Source organism: Emericellopsis atlantica (genome assembly GCF_019669845.1).
Source record: "Emericellopsis atlantica unplaced genomic scaffold F5Z01scaffold_4, whole genome shotgun sequence".
NCBI lineage: Eukaryota > Fungi > Ascomycota > Sordariomycetes > Hypocreales > Bionectriaceae > Emericellopsis > Emericellopsis atlantica.
In genome coordinates this window covers 780,137-803,157 of record NW_025764706.1, presented here as the reverse complement: position 1 = coordinate 803,157, position 23,021 = coordinate 780,137, and the positions used below count along the sequence as shown (strand labels likewise).

General features: G+C 59.1%; 9 protein-coding genes across 9 annotated transcripts; 4 read left to right on the top strand and 5 right to left on the bottom strand.

Annotated features, from left to right (window-relative positions):
- Nucleotides 1-828: 828 nt before the first annotated feature.
- On the top strand, nt 829-1,440 carry F5Z01DRAFT_616417 (autophagy protein Atg8 ubiquitin like protein; the record flags this gene model as incomplete). Its single annotated transcript, XM_046260911.1, has 3 exons — nt 829-918; nt 1,124-1,341; nt 1,392-1,440. The coding sequence occupies 3 exons, from the start codon at nt 829-831 to the stop codon at nt 1,438-1,440; spliced, it is 357 nt and encodes a 118-aa protein (XP_046121565.1).
- Nucleotides 1,441-3,028: 1,588 nt separating this feature from the next.
- On the top strand, nt 3,029-6,014 carry F5Z01DRAFT_405316 (uncharacterized protein). The gene has a single exon (XM_046259524.1). It carries the CDS (start codon nt 3,501-3,503, stop codon nt 5,700-5,702), a length of 2,202 nt encoding a protein of 733 aa, XP_046121564.1. The 5' UTR covers nt 3,029-3,500; the 3' UTR covers nt 5,703-6,014.
- Nucleotides 6,015-6,139: 125 nt separating this feature from the next.
- Nucleotides 6,140-6,889, bottom strand: F5Z01DRAFT_671229 (uncharacterized protein; the record flags this gene model as incomplete). Its single annotated transcript, XM_046264679.1, has 1 exon — nt 6,140-6,889. One exon carries the CDS (start codon nt 6,887-6,889, stop codon nt 6,140-6,142), a length of 750 nt encoding a protein of 249 aa, XP_046121563.1.
- Nucleotides 6,890-7,012: 123 nt separating this feature from the next.
- On the top strand, nt 7,013-8,168 carry F5Z01DRAFT_694947 (uncharacterized protein; the record flags this gene model as incomplete). The annotated part of the gene is made up of 1 exon (XM_046266249.1): nt 7,013-8,168. Exon 1 carries the CDS (start codon nt 7,158-7,160, stop codon nt 8,166-8,168), a length of 1,011 nt encoding a protein of 336 aa, XP_046121562.1. The 5' UTR covers nt 7,013-7,157.
- Nucleotides 8,169-8,302: 134 nt separating this feature from the next.
- F5Z01DRAFT_679614 (pyridoxal phosphate-dependent transferase) lies at nt 8,303-9,787 on the bottom strand (the record flags this gene model as incomplete). The annotated part of the gene is made up of 3 exons (XM_046265543.1): nt 8,303-9,402; nt 9,455-9,515; nt 9,671-9,787. 3 exons carry the CDS (start codon nt 9,785-9,787, stop codon nt 8,303-8,305), a joined length of 1,278 nt encoding a protein of 425 aa, XP_046121561.1.
- Nucleotides 9,788-11,365: 1,578 nt separating this feature from the next.
- F5Z01DRAFT_406447 (general substrate transporter) lies at nt 11,366-13,577 on the top strand. The gene is made up of 4 exons (XM_046259525.1): nt 11,366-11,840; nt 11,915-12,305; nt 12,368-13,102; nt 13,158-13,577. Exons 1-4 carry the CDS (start codon nt 11,591-11,593, stop codon nt 13,483-13,485), a joined length of 1,704 nt encoding a protein of 567 aa, XP_046121560.1. The 5' UTR covers nt 11,366-11,590; the 3' UTR covers nt 13,486-13,577.
- Nucleotides 13,578-13,612: 35 nt separating this feature from the next.
- Nucleotides 13,613-15,474, bottom strand: F5Z01DRAFT_646574 (uncharacterized protein). Its single transcript, XM_046262915.1, has one exon. The coding sequence runs from the start codon at nt 15,274-15,276 to the stop codon at nt 13,669-13,671; it is 1,608 nt and encodes a 535-aa protein (XP_046121559.1). The 5' UTR covers nt 15,277-15,474; the 3' UTR covers nt 13,613-13,668.
- Nucleotides 15,468-17,768, bottom strand: F5Z01DRAFT_405307 (membrane transporter). Its single transcript, XM_046259523.1, has 4 exons — nt 17,315-17,768; nt 17,068-17,129; nt 16,151-16,990; nt 15,468-16,098 (listed from the first exon to the last, which is right to left on the bottom strand). The coding sequence occupies exons 1-4, from the start codon at nt 17,516-17,518 to the stop codon at nt 15,603-15,605; spliced, it is 1,602 nt and encodes a 533-aa protein (XP_046121558.1). The 5' UTR covers nt 17,519-17,768; the 3' UTR covers nt 15,468-15,602.
- Nucleotides 17,769-19,194: 1,426 nt separating this feature from the next.
- Nucleotides 19,195-22,904, bottom strand: F5Z01DRAFT_408093 (uncharacterized protein). Its single transcript, XM_046259526.1, has 2 exons — nt 22,761-22,904; nt 19,195-22,693 (listed from the first exon to the last, which is right to left on the bottom strand). The coding sequence occupies exon 2, from the start codon at nt 22,639-22,641 to the stop codon at nt 19,237-19,239; it is 3,405 nt and encodes a 1,134-aa protein (XP_046121557.1). The 5' UTR covers nt 22,642-22,693; nt 22,761-22,904; the 3' UTR covers nt 19,195-19,236.
- Between the last annotated feature and the right edge of the window lie 117 nt (nt 22,905-23,021).

The following is a 23,021-nucleotide window of genomic DNA, read 5'->3' as shown; positions in this document are numbered from 1 at the left end:
TTCATTCCAGACCTTTATGATATACTTGCTGTATGGCTCGGTAGCCGCTGGCCATGAGACGCCTGCCCAGGCTCAGAGATGACGGATCGACGCGGTCCATTGACAAAAAGATTATGTGGCTATCTTTCCACTTAGCAACGCCACATCTTGTTGAATACAATCTGTGGGAAGAGGCTCTGTGACTCGTCCCCGGCACACCTGACGACTGGACCTTGTGATCACGAACAAGAAGGCAGCCTGCTGATGAGGCAGACAGTGCGAATGGAACTCTGGATGCGGTGACAACGATTGTCTTGCGTTGTGTGCACAGTGCGTATAGTCTCTTTTGACCGAAAGCGGCTTAGCTTGGCAGCCCCGCGTCCAGTCGTCACTCACCCGCAACTGGCGAAAGCAGCAGTGCAGCCAGGCGCTTCGGCGCTTCGGGCTGTGACTGTTCCCCCAGGGAGGACAAGTATCTTGTCTATTTGTAATGACTTGTTGGGGGCAGTTTGCTTTGCCACAGCTGTCAGATATAGACCGTCATCTTCTCGTGAATTCTAATCACGTCCTTCTGGTCAGTCACTGCGACTGGAGGTCACGAGCATAGCACAGCTCCAGTCCCGTCCTGTCCCCAGAATCACGGTGTCACTCGCGGCCTGTAGGCATTCACGCCCCCCACTGCACCGCTAGCGCTTGGCACTTGACAGCCTGGAATCTCCCAGTCAGCCCAAACCTTCTACCTCTCCCATCTTCCCTTTGCACATTATCATGCCCGAGAGTCTCGTCAACGAGCAACACGTTACACCATCCGAATCGCAGCCTGTACCAAACGTCGCAACGCCAGACAAGATGCGCAGCAAGTTCAAGGACGAGCACCCCTTCGAGAAGCGCAAGGCTGAGGCCGAGCGCATCCGCCAGAAGTACTCTGACCGCATTCCCGTAAGTGCCATTTGCGAAACTATCGCCATCGCCTTTTTCCTTCCGATTCCTTGATCCCATCGATGGATTTCATCATCCCTTCTTCTCCCGATGCCACGCAGTCCGGAGTGCCCGTCACGGCATCACCGCCTTTTCGGCTTCGCTGCACTTGGCCGCCTCGACGAACCCCGCCACTTTGGCCGACGGTATACTAACTGTGCACAAGGTCATCTGCGAGAAGGTCGAGAAGAGCGACATTGCCACCATCGACAAGAAGAAGTACCTGGTTCCTTCGGATCTCACCGTTGGCCAGTTTGTGTACGTCATCCGCAAGCGCATCAAGCTCTCGCCCGAGAAGGCCATCTTCATCTTTGTCGATGAGGTCCTCCCTCCCACAGCTGCTCTGATGAGCAGCATTTACGAGGAGCACAAGGACGACGATGGGTATGTGTTCCCCCAAGAGGCTCAAGAAACGTCTACTAACATGCGGATAGCTTCCTCTACATCACTTATTCAGGCGAGAACACCTTTGGGTCTGCTTAAGCGAACTACCTACCAGCGCAATGTGCGGATTGACTACGGCGTTCGGGCGGATAATGTTATTTTCTTGGTTTGGGGAAGGGTCTTGCGCTCTCGAGTCAGTATTCAGGAATACCAGCAAATGATACACTTTGACAAAGGGAGATGCTTTGAGCAGCTTGATGCCGGGACTACGGGGCGATACTGCTGTTGTGTCAACAAGCTGCGTGACGAAGCAATATGAAGACTTAGCTGTGCTACCTTACTTACTAATTATAAATTCCCACGTACTACGTATATAGCTGGTTCTCATGCGCGAACACTTGCAGGACTAGATCCTCGCGGCTACTGACGACATGGCACAGGTTGTAGAGCTCGACGTTTGGTTGCTCATGGCCGTCAGCTCGTCCATCAGATTGTTGATGCCTCCCGCCCCGCTTCACGTGCCGTATTTAGCAGCTGTCGACCGAACGCGGCGATGACCCGCCAGACAACCCAAAACTGCCGCCCGTACTGGAGATCCAACGGTAGAGCTTCAGGGTTTATTACTCTTACGCTCAGCTGTCGCGCAGCAATTACTTACTTGAGTCTAGTGATCTCGTGAATGACAGGCATGGTGACGCCTGGGTACCTTATCGTGCGCCGCCCGGCCACTGACGTCAGAGTAGCGGGCAGGGCTTGGCAGCTCAGGCAGGTGGTACTTGCAAATCCCGTACAGCCTCCACTGCTTTCGCAAGTACTTGGCGAGACAGCGACGTCGCTGAGATGCCAGTCGACTTCCTTTCCGTACACCACCACGTGGAGCGCCAATCCTCGGCAGATATTCCAGACACAGCCAGCGGGCTCAGCGGAGCGGAAGAAGACTCAAGGATCCTGCTTTATCCCTTGTTCTCTTCGGGAAGTGGTGGCCAGCAAAGCAAACAGCTATTGGTGGGACCTTGCTCAGGGCCAGGGTCCTGGAGCCGAGAGCATGACTCGATTGGCTGCCCATGTCGCTTTCAACAAAGTTGCGTCCTCAGCCCTCACCATGGAGGATTGTCCCTGGATGGTGTCGGTTGCCACCGACTCAAAGGCAATGTCGTCAACTTGCAGGGGCAGCAGGGCCCAAAGGACGCTCGGTCTGGGCGAGGAAATACCATAAAACACCATGGTCTGTCGTCGCCCTCCGGGCGATGTTCCTGGACGGATGGGCACCATTTTTCACTACCTATTGCGCTCCAAGGTGTACCCCCTTGCGCAGCAAACAAGATATTTCAACTTGTGAGCCGATATTCGCCAGAGAGCACAAGAGACACGGAAAGCCCCATTCACTTGGTGGTCTGAGGTCTCTGGTGTTGTCTGTTGTCGACATTCGGTGCCGTTACTTTGTTGTGCAAGCCGACAAGGATATCAGGAGCGACTCTCAACGAACGCAGTGGCTTCTCCAGCCGACAAGTTCTACTACTCCGTACCCAGGATTCTCTTGGCCTCGGTTTCAGACATTCTCTGGCCAGGGTTTATTTTAAAAAGTCGACGTTGACGCCGGCCGCCAGCCGACCCTGAGCTCGGCGTGTTGACTGGCTGTCGATAGTCGCCCAGCGCTTAGCCGCCGTACGGGAAGCGCGCGCGCCCACTCCACGACCAGAGAATCGACTCTGATTGAGGAAAGACGAAGATTATCCTGTGATTGGAGGATCTGCTGTGTTTGCTTCGCATTCACTACGGAAAAAGATCAGGTGAGTCCATTGTTTCGCAGCTTTCTCGGCCTCACTGCCACCGTTCGTTCATCACGCCCTCAGCGCTCCCTTATAGTCAGTCAGCCGCCTCAACTCTTGTGCTACGGACCGGGCCCTGTTCCTATTGTTCTCATTCACTGAATAAGACAAACCTCACGGCCGGTCATGAACACATAGAATCATTGCTGCGTGTTGACGAGTGTTTCCTTTGTCACTTTTCCTTTGCTATCCTGCTGTTCTGCATCGTTCTTCTTACACCACTTCTCCTTGAACGACCTCTTGTCCCGCGGGCGTGACAACATCGTTTTGGACTCGCTTCTATATACACATACGCACTACTCACGATATATTGCATCTTTGACCAACGCGATGAATAGATTCATCAACATGTTTTCCCCGCGGGACCCCCCGCATCAACACACATACCCCGATGTGCCCGGCTCACTGCGGTCCGACTCGGTCGAGCTATCTGGCTTCGACAAGATCCAGGACGCCAGGGCCACATCGGCATCCAATCTCACTCCCTATCTGGGACTCCGTTCTCGACTCTCGCAAATATGGATCAACCGATGGACCATCCTGCTACTCCTCGTCCTGGTCCGAGTGCTGCTGCTCATCGCATCACTCAACGACAATGTGGGCTCGGCCAAGGAAAAGGCCCTCTCAGCATGTACCAAGGTTGAGGACGTCGGCAGCTCCATGGCATCCATGCCTCATTACCTCTCGCTTGGTGTGAACGAAATGGCGGCCATGGGCGTCGAGACGGCCGTCAAGGCCATGGTCTCCGTCCTGGAAATGATCCTCACGGGGGTGGAGAGCATGATCTTCTTCTTCATCAATTTCCTCGTGGGCACGTACGTCTGCCTCCTTACTGCCCTCATCAAGGGCAGTTTGGACGCCGTTGCCTCCGTCACCGAGGATATTGGCAAGGTGGTCAACAAGCTCATCGACAGCGCCACAGACGACATTGAGTCCATCTCCAGCGACATTGAGGACGGCATCAACAACATCCTTGACGGTGTCACCGACTTCTTCAGTCCCGGATCCAACGACAAGCCCGAGGTCGACTTCTCCAAGCCCATCGCAGAGCTCAAGAACTTTGATCTCGACCCCAATGACTTTGCCAAGGACATCCGCAAGGTCAACGAGCACATTCCCAACTTTGACGAGGTCAAGAACATCACCCAGGAGACCATTGCCATCCCGTTCGACTATGTCCGCAAGGCCCTCAACGACAGCTATGGCGACTACAAGTTCAATCGCGATGTGTTCCCCCTCGCGCAGAAGGAGAAGATGACTTTCTGCTCGGACAACAATACTCTGAACGACTTCTTCCAGAGTCTCTACGATCTCATCGCAAAGTCCCGCATCATCTTCATCGTCGTTCTCGTGCTGCTGGCCGTGGCTGTCATTGCACCCATGGCGTGGTACGAGATCAAGCGGTGGAGGCGCACGCAACGCCATGCCCGTCTCGTGGAGAAGAACTCGTTTGATCCGATGGACGTGGTGTACATTGCTTCCCGGCCCACCACCTCGAGCTTCGGCGTCAAGCTGGGCTCTCGTTTCTCCGGGAAGAGGCAGGTCCTGGTGCGATGGTGCATCGCCTACGCAACCTCTCCCTCGGCCATCTTTGTCCTCTCGCTGGCCCTGGCCGGTCTCTTCTCCTGCCTGTGCCAATTCATCCTGCTGCGCGCGGTGCAGAGCCAGGTGCCCGCCCTCACCAAGCAGGTGGGCGAGTTTGCCGGCGATGTCGTCGGCAGCCTGAACCACGTCTCGGAGGAGTGGGCTACCGACGCCAACGGCGTGATGCAGGGTCTCGAGGACGACATCAACGACGACGTCCTCGCCTATGTCACCAACGCGACCGACGCGGTCAACGACACCCTGACCGTCTTCATGGACAAGATCAATGACGGCATTGAGACGGTGTTTGACGATACCATCCTCGTCGACCCCATCAAGACCGTGGTCCGCTGCATCATCGGTCTCAAGGTCGAGAGCGTGCAAAAGGGCCTGACCTGGGTCCACGACAAGGCCCATGTCGCGCTTCCCATGTTTGCCAACGACACCTTCAGCCTCGGCGCGGCAGAGTCCATCGACGGCGACTCGGACATGAGCACCTTCCTCGCGGCGCCTGGGGATGCCACCGAGGATGAGGTCTCTGGTGCGGTGCAAAAGGTCGTTGACTGGCTGCGCAACGGCATCGTCGTCGAGGCCCTCATCTCCACGGGCATCCTCCTCGTCTACGTCATCGTCGTCCTTCTCGGTGTCATCCGCGCCCTTGCCGGGATGGCTATGCCAGACAAGACCCGCGCCGAAGGGGGAGGCAATGGCTTCCGCTTCACGGGGGATGACCGTCCTCCTCTGACGCCTCGCTCGCAACCGCAGGCCTGGACAGGCGAAAGCGACCAGTTCCAGCCGCACGGTTCCGAGACGCACATTGAGGGTGGCTACTACGGCAGTGGCGACGAGAAGGGGACCGGCGCAGTCGGTGCCCGGCCAAGACACAACGCAGGACACGTCCGGAACAGCTCCTACGGCGAGATTGACCACGCGAGCAACAAGTTTTGATCATTCTTTTGTCTCTCACCCGAAAAGACAAAGCTACGAAAAAAAAAAAGGGACATAACTTCAAGAACATATCAACTCGCCGGGCTGTGCTCGAAAGCATTTCAACCGGATGGGCGTTTAAGAGGGTTTTGGATAAAGGCATTTTTTGTGACGAGGCATGACTGAATGGATTCCACCGTGACCACCACAAGTTTGGACCTTTACTCACTGGTGGTCGGTCTATAAGCGGGAGTTTTTTTTTTTTTTTTTTTTTTCTTGTAGCCTAGGCAAGTCATAGATTGTTTAAGCCTTAGGTTGGACCTGAATACAAAACAAATGGCTACATCCGAGCGTGCGTTGACTACGTACTTATCTACTTGCATGTACTAGCCCAAGCATCCATTTTTTCGTACATATAGTGTACATTGAACACACATACTGATACATCATGTCCATCTTCATGCCTTGAGGTGACCTGCTCTCCCCGCCTCGGCCTCCTGCTCGAGCTCCTCCCTGGCCAGAAGCTCCGGCTCAGTCTCATCCGTAATCGCCTCGCCCACGGCCTCGCCCAGCTCCTCGTTGCCCAGTGTGAACACGTCCCTAGCCTTAAGCTCGGCCAGCACGCCACGTCCCTCGATGCTCAGCTTACCGGGCGTGGCGTGGTCGAGCGCGAACCGCAGCATCCTGGCGTCCTCCTCGGTCCACGGCCGGGGTTCCAACCCCTTGGCCAGCCTCTCCTCGTTGAACTTGTCCCGGACGGCCTTGGTCTGCATCACGGCCCAGCGCAGCTTCCACCCCGTGGGGCCGAGCTCCTTGATGCGCGCGGCCTTGTCCTTGAGCAGGTAGTTCTCGAGGCCGCCCTCCTTCTTGATGGTCTTGAGCACGCGCATGGTGAGCTTTGTGCGGACCTTGCAGCCGAGCGAGGCGACGTCGTAGATGCGAATGTGCACGTTGGGCCGCCAGAAACGGGGCGTCTTCACCTTGTGTGGTGCCGACACATTGTTGCCGAAGCGCACGCGGGTCGTGCCGTACAGGCCCTTGTTGGACTGTTTGTAGATGAGGCGGGGACCGTAGGGATACGGCGGGCAGGCAATGGCCGGTAGATTTTGGGGCTTGATGGTCTTGGTCTGGAGGGTGGATGTTGTCGAGAACAGGCGACTCGAGGATGGTTTCGCCAGCGACGAGCGCAGGGGCGCTGTGAAGGACATGGTCGTCGCCGTGAGTATGTCGCTCGTCGTTATAATCGCATTGAAGACTTGTACAGTATCGCTGCAGCGCTATCGTCGTCGTCGTCGTCGCTCTCGTCGATATCACCCGTAATAGTTCCAGTCCATCCAAGAAATTTGGACCAAGGCTGCCCCCGGGGATCCTCCGCTGATTGGCGTCACGTGCCATCGCGTTCCTTTCGCGGGACCCATCCAGCGGTCCAAGTGCTAGTACCTCAATTGTTCCACATGCCAATGCCAACCACTCAGCATGTTCCCGCCCATAGACGAAGCCATTCTCCAGTCCAATCCCGACTTTGCCAACCTCTACAACAAGCTCACAAACGTCGTGCTGAACCCCGATGGCTCGACACGGGAGGACCCCGCGGTGAAGGAACGCCAGCGGGTGAAGGACGAACTCGAGAAACACCGCCTGCAAGCCGCCAAGCAGCACCTCCTGACACAGGCACTGTCCTCGCTCACGCCGCCACCGCCGTCTCGGTCCCTGAATCCCCGTCAGTCGCAGCGACCGACCCTGCCCGAGCCACTCCTCGACCTCCTCCTCATCCTACCGCCACTGCTCGCTCCCTCGGGCCCAGGCGTTGCCGAAGATGAAGTATCCCTCTTGCTGTCCAGTCCGCCCCTGACAGAGCTCGATGACTTGATGCCCGACTTGACCAGTCTTCTCTCGTCGCATCTGCGCAGCTCCGCCTTGAATCTGGCGAGGATCACACATCTGTCGACGAACCCCTCGTACCTACACCGGCATATCCCCGCGCTCGCGACCAGTTTCGCAAGCTTGACACAGCAAGAGCGCGACGCGCACCAATCACTGGTCAAAGCGCCTCTGGAAGCGCTGTCCAAGTTGCTTGAGCTGATGGACCTCTACGTATGCTGTCTCACAAAGTTGATCAGGACGCTGGAGTCAAAACACGGCGTCATTGCCCGGAATCTGGATCTGCGGGCGACGGAGGCGTCACTGGAGGCAAGACACGTGCACCAAAACGTCGAGATGGCGCTGCACACGACCACCGGCGAGGTGTACTCCTCCGACGCCATGGCGGCTCTGAACAAGTACGCCCTGCATCTGAAGGACGCCAAGGCACGCACGGGGGAGAGGATCAAGAGTCTCACGGCCGAGCTGGGGGACTACGGCGTGGGCGTCCCGGGCGGCGAGGCAAAGGAGCGAACAATGAGGGAGATGGCGCGTGTATACAGGGACATGGCGCGACAGGTGGAGGATGCCAAGGGCGACCTCAAACGACTGCAGCAACGAGGGTGAGGGTAAGGCAGGCACGCAGGCACGCAGGCAGACAATTGCATAGTACTAGTACATGGATCGTCAAACGTCATGGTATCGTCCGTCCCTCTCTACATTTTGATGATCCGACTCGACTCGACTCGACTCTACTCCATTTAACCCTTGACCTGGAAGATGGCCTCGGCGAGGTGGTCGACGTTCTTGCTGGTGATGCCGGAGACGGAGATGCGGCCGTCCTTGGTGAAGTAGACGGAGTAGTTCTTGGTAATCTTCTCGACCTCTTCGGGCTTGAGGCCGGTGTAGGCGAACATGCCGATCTGGGAGGTGATGTGGGACCAGTCGTGCTTGGAGCCCAGTGCCTCGAGCTTCTCGCGGAGGAGCTTGCGCATGGTGATGATGCGGTCAGCCATGCCCTTGACCTCGCCCTGCCACTGGGTGTAGAGCTTGGGGTCGTTGAGGATCTGGGAGGCGATGCGGGCGCCGTGGATGGGGGGGTTGGAGTACATGGGGCGGATGATGATCTTGAGCTGCGAGTCGATGCGCTTGGCCTCCTCGGCGTCCTCGCCGACGATGGAGAAGACGCCGGCGCGCTCGCCGTAGAGACCCATGTTCTTGGCAAACGACTGGGAGAGGAGGATCTTGTGGCCGTCGCGGATGAACTGGCGGACGGCGAAGGCGTCGGCGTCCGAGTCGCCCGAGGCGAAGCCCTGGTAGGCCATGTCGAAGAAGGGCAGGTGGCTCATCTCGAGGCAGACGCGGGACAGCTCCTTCCACTGCGCGGGCGAGGGGTCGACGCCGGTCGGGTTGTGGGCGCAGGCGTGGAAGAGGAAGACGGAGCCCGGGGGCGCGGCCTTGAGATCGGCGACCATGCCGTCAAAGTCGAGGCCGATGGTGTCCTTGTTGTAGTAGCGGTACGGCTCGACGGTCAGGCCCGAGTCCTGGAAGATGGCCTTGTGGTTGGCCCACGAGGGGGTGGGGATGCGGATGACCTTGTCGCCCGAGTACCAGCGCTTGAGCCACTCGCCGCCGATGCGCAGGGCACCGGTGCCGGAGATGGTCTGGGTGACGGCGATCTTGTCGAGGACGGGCGAGTCGTTGCCGTAGGCGAGCTTGGCGGCGGCCGAGGGGAACTCGGGGACACCGGTGATGCCGGCGTACTCCTTGTTCATCTTGTTCTCGATCACGCGCTTCTCCGCCTCGCGGACCGAGGGCAGGACGTAGGGCTTGCCAGCATCGTCGCGGTAGGCGCCAACACCTGTGCGGTGTTAGTTTTGATCTGGCCCTGTGGGTTGGCCAAGCATGCATACCGAGGTTGATCTTCTTCTCGTTGGAGTCAGCCTTGAAGGCCTCGGTGATGCCCAGGATAGCCTGCGAAGGACAGTTAGCACCATCGATTGGGCCGCGATGACAGATAGCCAATGCTGTCGCTGGTGAACAAGGGATGGCTCACGTCCTGGATTCGACCTTGTTAGCGAAAGTTTCGGGCAATATGGACATTCTCTCTCTCTGTTGGAGTCACTTACAGGAGGGCCCTTGGGGACGTTGCCCCAGATGGAAAAGGCGCGCGCGGCAGCGGCAGGGACAGCAGCTGTGCGGAGGGCCGAGTGGCGGGCGCCGGTCTTGATGGTGGTAGACAGCATCGTGGGCAGACTTTGCGTGGTGGTGAGTGCGATTGCAGAAGGACTGGAGGCAGAGGGAGAAAGGCGGGAGAGAAGGGAAAGGAACTGACTGACGTGGATGGAGATGTTTGTCTGGGGGTGCGCCGGCCCGGTCAGGGAAGGACTGGATCCACTGGCCGCATCGAACCACCGACCGGGGTCAGGGCTGAACTGCCTGGACTCGGGATAGGTGCGCTTACTGTGTCATGGCAACAGCACGGTGCTATATTAGGACCAATTGCCTTTGTACTGTAGGGCAATGCTTCTCCTTGATCATTTATTCATTACCATCTTTTTCATGTCGTGGTTGATCAGAGCTGCTAGCTCTCCGAGGCCAGCTTGAATTTGCCGTGCATTTACCCGGTCACTGACCGCTGTGGCTACACCACTGTAGGCCCTGTGAGAGCACTGGGAGCGCCGAAGGATCGCGCAGTCAGCACCCGCATTGCACTAACGGGATGATACACTCCTTGAAGGGCGGCGTGTTAGTCATGCCCTTCCACTGCGCTGTCTGGGGGATGTACGCTATTACTGTCTGATGACTGTGCTGCAACACGGGATCCAGTCCCATCGCATCAGCATCTTGACTGAATGGCCTCGGAATGCTGCGCTTCGATAATTATTTAGTGCTAGTCGGATGGGTCGGTGTTGATTCGGACGTTGCTCGGTGTCGGCAGGGCGCAATTTGTTGTGCGCAAGCATGTGATCACATTGTCCTGCTGGCTTTCATTGCAGCAATAGCTACCACACCTATTAAACCCGCCCTGGCTCCAAGGATCGACATAATGCCAAATAGAAATAATTACTTCATGAAAGGCATGTCCAATAGAAGAGCGGAAAGTCCTTGAGCGCATGACGGGGAGCAATGCGAACGCAGCACCACAGTACAGGGTAGGCTAGGCTCACACCAATGGGACCATGGCCGTACAGCTCACGCACAAGATTCAATATCCGTCCATTCAGCACACAAGTGCCGGTAGAGCTCCAGGGGGTGGTGGGTGGTCAGCCGGCATGCAGATCATTGTGAGGTCGGCATTGTACGTAGACTTGCTAACTGCTTCACGAGTCACGACCGTCAACCACCATACTTGGAGGCACCAGGTCAGCGCGACGTCGATGGGCGCCTCCCCAGTTCTTCTGGAAGGCTTCGGCGTGCCTGAGCCATCCCGCCCTCCCGTCGGGATATTGCGCCCTCCCGCGAGCGCTCTCCAAAGACTGCAGACTACTCCGTATTTGTTGGGCAAACCTCCATCTTCATACCAGTGCTGTCCAGAGCGGACAAGCGTCCCTGCAGGCGCCGATGAACCCCTTCTGCCCCTCCCCACACGAGACTAATAGACGGACTCGCAGCTCAAAGAGTCAAAGTGTCGGCCTAGCAGGCGAATGAGCATGAGGACAATCGACTCGGCAGACAGGGGTGGGATTTTCTCCAGGGCGCCAGGCAGCTCGCCAGCTCATCTTCTCCTTGATGAATCTCGCCCTCGGCTCTGGGGTATTCATTAATAAATTACAGTAGCGTCTTTACCAACAAAGAACTGCACGCACTTGTCGGAGTGCGCGACGCGATCCAGGGACGGAGACAAATTTGCTGTGGGGGGCCCACCTCGATTAGCATCCCAAGCTTGCCGGTCGTTCCTGCCTTCCGCCCATCCATCCATCCAATTCTCAAAACCCGTCTGGCTGTCACGCGACTCCTCTCACCTTTAGTCCAGTCCCTCACTCCCTCCCCTCATCTCAGCTCGCTCGCTCACTTCCGCACTCACTCGCCATCACGCCTCGCACAACATGGCCGAGAAGATCGACGACAGCGGCGTGAGGCCCGCCCCTGGACCCGATGCCGACTACATGGATGCGCCGGCCGAGAGCAAGGCGCACCAGCAAGTCATCGACCACGCCCGCGCCGCCGCTGCAAAGGAGCAGACCATGACCCTCTGGGAGGGCATGCGCCTCTACCCAAAGGCCATCTTCTTCAGCTTCCTCATCTCCTCCACCATCATCATGGAGGGTTACGACATCAGCCTCATCAACAACTTTTGTAGGTGGCCGCCACACCCACCCAACCCCGTGTCTTAGCAAGCAAGGCCAGTCCGACTAACCACTCCCGCCCAGACGCTTTCGGCACCTTCAACAAGAAGTACGGTGAGCAGCTTGACAATGGCAACTGGGAGATCCCCGCCCGCTGGCAGGCCGGCCTCAGCAACGGCGCCTACTGCGGCGAGATCTTTGGCCTGTTCTTCTGTGGCTTCATCGCAGAGCGCTTCGGCTACCGATGGACCCTTATCGGCTCCCTGGTCTGGCTGACGGCCTTCATCACGCTTTTCTTCATGGCCGAGAATGTCGAGACGCTGCTGGCGGCTGAGGTCCTCTGCGGCATCCCCTGGGGCGTCTTCCAGACCATCACCATCTCCTACGCCAGTGAGATCTGCCCCGTCGCCCTGCGCGGCTACCTGACGACCTACGTCAACGCGTGCTGGGGTATCGGTCAACTCATCGGTGTTGGGTGAGCATCTACCCTCCCCTCTTGGACTACGGCAGACGAGCACAGCAGCTAACAGGAAGCAGCGTCATCTACTCCATGCTGGACCGCACCGACCAGTGGGCCTACCGCATCCCCTACGGTCTCCAGTGGATGTGGCCCCTTCCCCTGGCCATTGGCATCTTCTGCGCCCCCGAGTCGCCCTGGTGGCTCGTCCGCAAGGGTCGTGTCGAGGACGCCAAAAAGGCCCTTTTACGCCTGACCTCCAAAAACCACCCGACCTTTGATGCCGACGAGACCATTGGTATGATGGTGCACACGACGGCCCTCGAGGAGAAGATCACCGCCGGCGCCTCGTACCTCGACTGCTTCAAGGGCGTCGACCTGCGCCGCACCGAGATTGTCTGCATGGTGTGGGCCGCGCAGAACCTCTCGGGCAACACCTTTAGCAACTACTCGAGCTACTTCCTCAAGCAGGCCGGTCTGTCGGAGCGCAACTCGTACGCCTTCGCCATGGGCCAGTACGCCATCAACGTCGTCGGCGTCTTCGGTGCCTGGGGCCTCATGACCGTCGGGCTCGGTCGTCGCTCGCTCTTCCTCTACGGTCTCTGCCTGCTGTTCGCCATGCTCCTGATCCTCGGCTTCCTGGGCCTCGTCCCCGAGAGCCACCGCGACCAGGGTGCGCTGGCCACGGGTAGCATCATGGTCTGCTGGGCGCTGTTCTACCAGCTGAGCGTCGGCACCATCACGTACTCGCTCGTGGCGGAGCTGTCGTCGCGCCGCCTGCAGATCAAGACCATCGTCCTGGGTCGCAATCTCTAGTAAGTTCTTTTTGCTTGCCCTGGTGTACTGCCGACCTGCTAACAAGAGCGCTAGCCTCATCATCGCCATTGTGACCGGTGTCCTGACGCCGTACATGCTCAACCCCGAGGAGTGGAACTGGTCCAACTACGCCGGCTTCTTCTGGGCCGGCCTCTGCTTCTGCTGCATCGTCTACGTCTTCTTCCGCCTCCCCGAGCCCAAGGGCCGCACCTACGCCGAGCTGGACGTGCTCTTTGAGCAGGGTGTCTCGGCGCGCAAGTTCTCGACCACGAGCGTCGACGTCTACCACGAGCACGTCGAGGACAATGTGATCAACCAGTTCACAAAGGTCAAGGCCACCGACGCACGTGGCGCCCCGGCGACCGCGGACGCCAATGCGTAGTGAGGTGATTGCCAGGAATGACGATGATGGGACACGATCAACTCTCCACATATAACGAACATAATGTATATAATGCCAGATACTCTACAGCGCAGCGACTCTTCTTCGGCACGCTTACAATATAATAATCTTTATGTACTTGAACACATCCTCTGATATGTATTCTGCACAAGGCCTCCCCCCTCAAGCCTTGCCCCAGAGGTCGCGCCACCACTCCCGGAGCCCATACGCCTTCTCGCGCGACTCGAGGATCCTCGGTCTATCGTTCGTCTTGAAGTGCTCCAGGAAGCTGCTGGCCTTCTTCTCCGCGGCCCCCAAGACGCTGACCGTCTGCCTGGGCCGCGTCGCCCGCTCCTGGATCTCCCGCGCCACGTCGGGGGCCACATCGGCGTACAGCGAGGCCATCTCGCGCGACAGGGAGAAATACGGCTTCTTGGCCAGATCGGGCGCCATGAGGTTGTACTCGCGCGTCATCTTGTTCAGGTTCTCGATGGACAGCTGCAGGTAGCCCGCCTCGGCCCTCTCCCACTCTGGATCCCGAAAGGGGGCCGGGAGGACCTCGCCGGGGAGGTCTTGCATTTGTCGTGGGGTTTCTCCTGTAGCAGCAGCAATAGCATCGTCAACGACTGGCTGCCGCATCTGGACCATGACCGGGTCATCCGTAGAGCTAGCCGCCACCGCGATCTGGTCGACCCTGCGCAGTCTCGGGTTGTGCACCTGCTCGGCGCGCGCGTACAGCTCCGCCCTACTCATCTGCTCCAGCATCGAGCCGCCCTTGGACGCGATTGTCCGCGCAACGTGGCGCTTCCACTCGACCCGGAGACGCGCACGGAATATGTCGGCCTGCTTGACCAGGTCCTGTTGCTTCTCGATCCAGGGGGGCACAATCTCCTGCCGCTGGATCATCTTGTTCATGATATACTCTGTCGTGTCGATGAACGGGTTGTCGGCCCTCGCGTCTCGCTCAATGCCCCGACCACGCGGTATGTCCTTGAACTGACCCCTCGCAATGGCGTCCTCGATCCTCTCGTTGGCGAGCGCGGCGAGGCCCGTGATGGAGTTGGGCATGGCCCTGGCACCGGGGGCGAACCGCTCGCGAAACTCACTCCGCAGCGCCTCACGCTCCTCAGCGTCGAGGCCCTTGTCCTTTCCGCCGCCGCTGCCGCCCTTGTGTGCTGCTGCTGCTGCTGCTGCGCCGGCATAGTGCTGGGCTCGCTCGCGCGCGTTGGCCACCCGCTGGGGCGCGCTCACGACCGGCTCACGCCTAATGCGCATGTCCACGGGGGGCGGCTGGAACTTGGCCCGGAGGCCGGGCTTAAGGGGCTTCTTGGCGTCGCTCAGCATGCGCAGCACGGCGTCGTGCGTGGTCTCATTGCCGTCCCACGCCTGGGCGCTGGCGATGGAGCGGGTGCCCTCGCCCGCGGCGGGAGTCATGTCAGCCTGGGCCAACGCGCTGGCAAAGTCGTTCCTGAAATTGGCGTCTTGCACCTTGTCGAGCAGCTTTTGCTTGAGCTCGTCGTTGAATCCAGCGTCCTCCACGGCGCGTCGACCGGCTCGACCACCCGTCAGGAGCGCTTCCTCGGTGGCTTCCTGGAGGCGTCTGCTCATGGCGCCGGCCGCCGCCCTAGAGGATTCATCGGAGACCGCATTGCCCTCATTTTCTGACTGGTTGCTTTTCTTCTCAGGTGCTGAACTGGAGTACGCGACGGAGCGTGGTGCTCGTCGTCCAAGAGCGACGGGTTTGTGACAGACTCTGCATAGTCGTGGGTAGCCAGCGATGCGAGGGGGCATGGCGATAGCAGTCTCCTGGAAGGGCAAAGGTTCTACGAGTACGTGAGCGACATGGTGTGTTAGGCAAGCGATGCATTTGTCGATGATGAATCGATAACGTTGTCACGGTCAAGTGGCGACTTGGTCAATGTTAGTCATCACGTGACCCATCGGCTTTGCATGAGACCACCTTTTGTTTGTTTCTGTTAACTGTGGACATAGAGCACAGACATGAGGCCATCGTTGGGTTTTATTGAATACTATCGTGGGTATCACAGGTTCCTATTCTCCTCTCCCCCCAAGACCTCCTTCAACGTCCTCGCCCTCATGGCAACGTCGCGCCGCGCTCACGAGCTCCTGCGGCCGTAGGGCTCAAAGGGGAAGAGGGCCGACGTGATGGCCGCGACGATGAACAGCGCGGCGCAGACATAGATGGGCACGCTCGTCGCGGTGTTGCCCTCGGAGGCCACGACGGCCGAGATGATGCCCATGATGCGGTTGAAGGCGACAGAGATGCCGTTGCCGGTCGCGCGGTGGGCGCTGGGCAGGACCTCGGGCGTGTAGGCGTAGAGGGTGCCGTAGTAGATGTTGAGGCAGAAGTTGATGAGGCAGGTGAAGAGGACGTCCTGGTAGTCCTTGCGGACGGCGGTGTAGCCGAAGAAGAAGGCGCAGGTGATGAGCGCGCCGATGACCATGGTGTAGCGCCGGCCGAGGACCTTGATGTTGCACAGCAGGCCGGCGAGCATGGGGCCGAAGATGCCACTGACGTTGGTCAGCGCGTAGTTGCGCCACGTCTCGAACGGGGTGCGGTTGAACTCGGCGCCGCGCGCGGCGAGGTACTGACTGCTGACGGTTAGACGGAAAAGGGGAATCGATCTTCTACAGGTGTACGTACGGCAGGAAGACGTTGAAGAGCGGGTACGCGAGACCGATCAGCGTCCAGGAGAACCAGATCATGCCGGTCGAGATGCCCATCTTCTTGGTGCTGAACAGACCGCGCAGGTGGACCATGAGCTCGCCAAAGAAGCCCCCCTTCTTGTGGCTGTTGTTGATGGTGCCGCAGGCCTCGAGCTTCTCGAGCGTCAGGGAGCAGGGGCGGTTGTACTTGTGCGACAGGTACTCAAAGGTCTCGACGACCTCGGCGTCCTTGCCCATGCCGAGCAGGTACTTGGGGGTCTCGCGCAGGCGGACGACGGTGATGCGCAGGAGGGAGAGGAGGAAGACGAGGGCGCCGCCGGTGAAGAGGGTGTAGCGCCAGCCCCAGTTCTCGTCCTTGGAGCAGGTGACGGCGTCGGCGTCGCAGTTCCACTTGCGGGGGACCATGAAGCCCCAGGCGATGAAGCCGGCGACGGCCTGGCCGACACCCCACCAGGCGGCGAGGAAGGTCAGGAGCCACTGCTTGCTGCCGGGGAGGAACTCGAGGAAGACGGTCGTGTCCATGACGAGGTTGCCGCCGCCGCCGAAGCCGAGCAGGGCGATGAAGACGCCGAGCGACTCCCAGGTGGGCATGGCGCCGGCCACGACGCAGCTGGTCGAGCAGATGAAGAGGGAGATGTTGAAGGCGTACTTGCGGCCGATAATGTCGGCACCGAAGCCCCAGAAGATGGCGCCGGCCAGCATGCCCACGTACACGGCAATGGTCATGCCGTTGACGTAGCCCTTGCGCCCAAACTCCTGAAAGGCCTGGCCGGCGATGATGGATTGGAACAGCAGGATCAGCGAGTCAACAGCATAACTAGGCACCGGTTGCGAATCAGCATCGAGGGGCGGACGAGGGAGGGAGAGAACCCAGTGGTCCATCATTCTTCTTACCCAAAGCCATTCAGGAAGAAGAGTTTGGTGTGGTACGGGGTCCAACCAATCTCATCAATGGCCTTTATTCACCAGAACAAGTCATGTCAGCATGAGGGCGCACAGCACAGCACGGACACACAACTCGCAAGCAAGGCATCCACGGGGACAGGGACTCGTCGTGTCCGTTCGCAATGGCGGCTCCCGAGCGAGAGACAGGGCCTGACTGCCTGCCTTGCGCCGCGAGCAGGCGGAGGAAGCAACTCACGTCATTCACCAGATGCATCTTCATGTTGAGAGCCGGGTCGAGGGCCTCCAGACCCAGAATGTCGCTGCCGACGAGGGACGAGCCATCGGCGTTGCGCACATCGTTGTGCAGGCCGGCGGGACCCCCGTCGCTGCGGCGGGCGCCCACCTTCTGGTCTTCCTTGTCCGGGTCCAGGTGAGACCGCTGGGGCGAGATGGCGGCCATCTTGTTCTTTGTCACTTGCAATTCGCACGGGTGGCACTGTCGTCTTTCGCACAGGATCACGTTGCTGTCGAGGAGAGAAAGAGGCGAGGTCGAGCGTTGCACCGTGCTTGTACCAGGTGGAGGTGAAGCTGCGTGTAAGCGCAAGGTGAGGGATGACGGCAAGAAAGAGAGGGTTGGCGAAAGGAAGAAGAAGAGGAGGTAAAAAAAAAAAGAGAGGTAAGCGAGGCAGAAGACGCAAGGAGACCCAGGGGACCTGAGGAGTTTTATCAGAGCCCGACGCGGCGTGGTGGTTCGCGCGCGCAATGAAGCACCTTCAGACCTCCGTCAATGAATCCATCCAGGATCCTCCACAGACTCTCACCCTTGGGCCTTGGCCCTTTGGCCATCCGTGGGTCCAGGACTCCAACCAGTCGTGGCTCGTGGGCCGTTTCCACCTACGTCAGGGCCATGTACCGTGGTACCCAAAGACTGCCGCGAGATAAGTCGCGCATACCGCGGACTCACATGTACCGCGTTACCTCGAGGCACGTGGGCAGCCTCGTCCGCGAACCTGGAGGCTGGGAGGCTGTTTGGCGTGCCGAATAAGTTAGGGGTTCCTGTCCGCGGAGATTTTGTTGACGCAACAATGCGCCCGTGTCGCGTGCCTCTGTACTTATATCGCTACTCGCGACCGCAGACTCACGTCTCGTCAAGTAGAGGCAACATGCCGCAACTGGTTGGGCGAGCAGTGGCGGCGGCGATCTGGGCGACGGCCGACGCCGAGCCATCGGCCAAGGCCCAAGACGGCACCCTCGTGCTGCGAAGCAAGCATCTTGATAGGCTAACTCGATGGGTAATCGCTCATGGAGAGGTGGTGCTGACCGTGCTGGCTTGCCTACTCGCTGTGGAGGAGAGGAGACTGGTGGTGGATGAACTCCGCACGCCCACAGACTAAAAGGACGACCAAGGTCCCTTTGGACAGACCCCCAAACCGACAATGCTGCCATGAATTGTCCGTCAAATCGTCAATTGAAGCATGAAGCCTGCTTTGCCCGGGCGTGGGGTCGGTGAGGACTGCCGCAGCCCATCATGCACAGTATTGGTGCAGCCTCACCGGGCGCAGCTGGAATGCAATGTTTCTTTCTCGCTTCTCGCAGCGGTCCTGTACTGTACGTAATTATCCGTACGGATCCGTACAGACCATGCGCTTCTCCAATTCTCGATCCAAATCACGCCCCACACCCACTGCAGCCATGGGCCATGGCGTCCATAATCAAGCTTCGACCTTGCCTAGACTGCTTGTAGTGATTAGTGAGTAGCCGCCACTAACCCGCGACTAACCCTTTGGTTCGAGAATTTCGATCGCCTGGAATCGTCGGGGAACCTAGGGAAAACCAGTCATGTCTGCCTAATAGAGATCGCCCACTCAGCCACATGCACCCTGAAATTGCCAGCCAACTAGTGCAGATGCAGCAGAACCTCCGGCCAGTGACCCCTGAGCGAATCCACAGATCGAGCTCCAGGCTTCTGCTCCTCGGTGAGCGGCGCGGGCAAATCGTGTGGTTGATTATCATGGTATGGCGTGCCCGAGCCTCCGGAGGTTGCCGGAGTGAAGCGCTTGACGCTCATCACTCGTGTCAAAATCAAGATTCTTAGCAGTCGATGATGCTTTGCAAGGCCCCATGTATTATCACGCTCCCAAGTAGGTAGTCGCTTCCAGTGTAGTGGTAGTCATCCATTCATATACGACCACCCTCTACCACCTCCCTCGCTGTTGCCACTTGTCCCGACTCGTCCACCCGTCTTCTCTCAACGACCCATCTGCCTTCTCCGCTGTCATCCTCGCGCGTGTACGATATACTGTCCGCTGAGTTGCCGTGCTTGTGGCCGGGTTCCGAGCGGCGGCTGAGGCTCGGGCTCACGTTCGAACCCGCCGGACTGTAGCAGCTGGACGTGGCCGTCGAATCGGGCGACTTGCCAGCATGTGCCTGATGTTGTCTATTCTCCGGCTGAGATGATGCGGAGAGCCGCGGCCCATGCGCTGTGTAAGAGCGCCCCTGACTAACAGGCGCCGACGACGACATGGCCGGCGCCGTGACCGTCGGGCTGCTGCCTGCATTCGCATTCGCATCCGACTCGAGACCCATGCCCGAGATCAGCGACCCCTTCCGTACGTGCGCGTGAGGATGCCCGTTCCACTGCGCCGTCCATGGCGACGAGGGCGCGTCACCTCTCTCAGACCTGGGCGAGCCCTCTCTACTAGAGGCCAGGCTCGCCTGCGACCCGCCCCATGCCTTGTTGCGCAGCCGCAGGAGCGCCGACAGTGACATCTCGTCGCCGCGATCCGCCATCATGGTGAGCTGCGCGAGACCAGGCGACTGCACCGGCGTGCCCAGCGCGAAGCCTGGCATTGCCATGCTCATGACCGAATTGCGGTTCGAATACTCGGACCGCTCGGTGATCGGCGTCAGGTTCGGCTCCTGCGACACCACCCGGCCGCTTTTGGACCGGCTGAGGCCGTCCTTGGGTCCAAAGAAGCCTCCGTTGGCGTACATGAAGGCCGCCTTGTCACTGGGCCCTTGCTTCGAGTCCCGACCGGACACCGGCGCCGAGTAGAATCCAAACTCCTGCCCGTACCACCCGTCCGAATCACTGGCAAGCGCCTCTGCGTTCGCTTCGGCGACGAAGCCGTCGTCGAGCTCAAAGTCGTCCATGTCCTCGTACCCAAAGCTGTCGTCGTCCACGTCATGACTGAGCTGCCATAGCTCCTCCTCCTCCTCCTCCTCCTCCACGCTCTCCTTGGGAGCCAGAACCTGGCTCTCTGATCGCGACTGTTCCCACTTGAATTTGCCCGTGGCAGCCGCCGCATGGGCCGCGGCAGCGAGAGCTGCTTGATAGGCTGCCATTGGGTTCTGGTCCTGGGTCATTGTGTTGTGCGCCGTTTGCGTTGCCTCCGTGTCACTCCCCCCTGATTCATCAATTTTCGCCGACGACGGCTGCGCTTGGCTCACCGACGTGTGCGCTGTAGACTGGTGGACGACCTCGGACTGCGCAGAGAGCCGCGACGTCATATCCGACTCTCTTTTGGCAGCCTCGTCCAGCGCGGCCTGGCGGTCCGACTTGGCCTGTGCAAAAGCGCCAGCGATCGGCCGCCCGTAGCTGTCGGTGTCGTTGATGTCAAAGATGGACTCATCAAAAGGCGCCCCCTCCCACGAAGGCGGTCGTGCAAGATCCTCCGCAAAATCATCCTCGTAGTATAGGTCCTCTTGCGGTTCAACCTTTGTCGACGCCTCGTTCGATGTGACAGCGCCTTGGATACCCAGACCTGCCGGCGAAGCTCGCGGCGGTGACAGGAACTGGTCGTCGCCAGCCTCATCCGTGGGCTGCGGCGTGCCCACAAGGCCGGAATTCCCGGGGGACGGTATCAGAGGTGACGTGCCGTTGGATCGCTGGAAAGAAAAGCCGGCAAAGTTCTCCTGGTCATTGTCGGGGTCTTCGTCGTCACCCACCACGTCGTCCTCCCCAATGTAAAAGTTGTCTTCCTCGTCATAGTCTGCGTTGACGCCGGGGATCCTCTCCTCCAGTCCATCATCATCCATCATGGCGTCGTAATCAAAATCATCGTCAAAATCGTCGAAACGTGAATCTCGTGGCATGGCGCTGTCCGAGACCTTCTTCTCTGCCTCCCTTTGTCTGTGCCGCTCCTCCAGCAACTTTTCCTGCTTCGCTGCGCCAATCATGTCAAAACTGAATCGCGAGGATGTGCTCTTCATGTGCTTGGGGATGCCTGACAGTCTGGACCCCATCGACATCTCCGAGGATATGGAAATGTTCCTGGACCGGGTGGTTGGTGCGGGCGCGGTCTCAGTCCTGTCGCTGTACCGCGAGGATGAGGAGGACTCTTGACGTTGCGGGATCGATCGTTGCCTTTGCACCGCCGCATCCTCCTCTGGCTGCCGCTGGACGGATTCGACCACAGACGCCCCCGAAGATCCGCGAACCAGCATCGAGTCGGGTGAAAGGCTTTTCGAATCCTTCGGCGGCACGCTCGGTCTCTCATTGTCACCAGATTGACGGAGATTCTCACGGCTTTCCGAAGAAAAGCCTTTCCTTCTGGGAGCACTGAAGTCATGTACACGGGTTCCCCTGATGCGGGGGTCGTATGTTGGCTGCTCTGTCTCGCTGGGACGCGGCAACTGTTCTGCGACTTGCTGCGCATGTTTCCTGCGGGCGAGCAAGGATGACATGGAGCTCTTGAGAAACGGTAACCCTTTCCTGCTCTTGTGCGGCTCGGGTGGTGCCATGTTGGGTGATGTCGACGATGTTGGCGCTGGATCTGACGGCACTCTCGCGCCCGCAGGGCGTCGTCCCGTAAGACCTTGGCTCGATGTCGGCTTTTCAGCATCTGTCGGCGCCACAAAGGTGAACGACGAGGACGGCATGTGCGGTCCGTATGAGTGGTGGTGCAGTACCTGTGGTGGCGGTCTCGTCGGCCCTGTGTTCGTGTTGATGGGAGCTGGCACTGGACGCTGGCGCAGCGAAGGTCGCGACTGTGTTTCCTGCCTCCTGTCGTTTGAGTTTGAGTTCGAGGCCGAGTTCAAATTCGAAGCGGGGGGCATCTCGGTGGTTTCGCGCTGGCTGCTGGCCGCTTTATGCTGGGCTTGCAACTTGCGCTTGTAGTTGCGCAAAGCCACGCCACCAATGAACCCTGAGTCCATCTTGGCCTCGTAAGGCGAGCGCGGAAGCGCTGGGGCATTCTGATTCTGCTGCGGCTGCGAGGAATATTTCTGACCGTCAGTGCGGAGTGACGACCCGGTGGCCTCGCTGGCGGCGACATTGTGATGCTTGCGATCGGTGGGGTCGAGCTCGGGTGAAGCTACGCGGACTATCTCAGGGAGGGTCGGTGGCAGGGCTGGGCTGGCATTGTTCTGGTTGCTAGACGTCGCGGACACGGGTGGCACCATGCTACTTCCCGAGGAAGGCTGTGGCGACAGCTGGGCCGAGTCGAGCTGTTGATGCTGGCTTTGGTGGGACTCGTGCCGTTGTAGCTGGTTGTTGTCGCCAGGAGTTTTCGGGGCGCTAGCGGTCACTGGGGAGCTGGGGGCAGATGACCCCCACCGGTGGAATTTGAGGTGGGAGAGCATCTTGCTGCTGTGAGGGTTGATGACTTGTTGTTGAATCGAAGAGAACCTGGTTCTGTACGTGTGGATGCTTTTGGTCAGCCTTGAGGGCGATTCAGCCGGATGATGAAGTTCTCAGAGACGAATGTTGAGTTTGCCGCCGTCATTATCTCTGACCGTGGTGGCGGCGCGCGCGATGTCGTCCAAGGTTGATTGACGTCAAGGTTACAATCGCCTACCGCGTGAAATTGATGTCGCGAGCAATGGCACGCGTCAGGTAGGAGAGTGCATGGTGCGCGAATCATCAACTGCAGCGAAGGAAACGGCTTGCAGAGCTAGTTGTTTGATGTGAAAAGGGAGCGGACTCAACGACGAGGATCTGCTTGGGAGGGTGAGTGAGGTAA

What these genes read in the sequence shown, in the direction of transcription:
- F5Z01DRAFT_405316 (XM_046259524.1), top strand. Translation starts at nt 3,501, where the DNA reads ATGAATAGATTCATCAACATGTTTTCCCCGCGGGACCCCCCGCATCAA.
- F5Z01DRAFT_406447 (XM_046259525.1), top strand. Translation starts at nt 11,591, where the DNA reads ATGGCCGAGAAGATCGACGACAGCGGCGTGAGGCCCGCCCCTGGACCC. An exon ending in GGTCAACTCATCGGTGTTGG is followed by an intron (nt 12,306 to 12,367) that starts GTGAGCATCTAC and finishes AACAGGAAGCAG; the next exon opens with CGTCATCTACTCCATGCTGG. An exon ending in GTCCTGGGTCGCAATCTCTA is followed by an intron (nt 13,103 to 13,157) that starts GTAAGTTCTTTT and finishes CAAGAGCGCTAG; the next exon opens with CCTCATCATCGCCATTGTGA.
- F5Z01DRAFT_646574 (XM_046262915.1), bottom strand. Translation starts at nt 15,276, where the DNA reads ATGCCCCCTCGCATCGCTGGCTACCCACGACTATGCAGAGTCTGTCAC.
- F5Z01DRAFT_405307 (XM_046259523.1), bottom strand. Translation starts at nt 17,518, where the DNA reads ATGGCCGCCATCTCGCCCCAGCGGTCTCACCTGGACCCGGACAAGGAA. An exon ending in TTCTTCCTGAATGGCTTTGG is followed by an intron (nt 16,991 to 17,067) that starts GTAAGAAGAATG and finishes ACCGGTGCCTAG; the next exon opens with TTATGCTGTTGACTCGCTGA. An exon ending in CTCTTCAACGTCTTCCTGCC is followed by an intron (nt 16,099 to 16,150) that starts GTACGTACACCT and finishes AACCGTCAGCAG; the next exon opens with TCAGTACCTCGCCGCGCGCG.
- F5Z01DRAFT_408093 (XM_046259526.1), bottom strand. Translation starts at nt 22,641, where the DNA reads ATGCTCTCCCACCTCAAATTCCACCGGTGGGGGTCATCTGCCCCCAGC.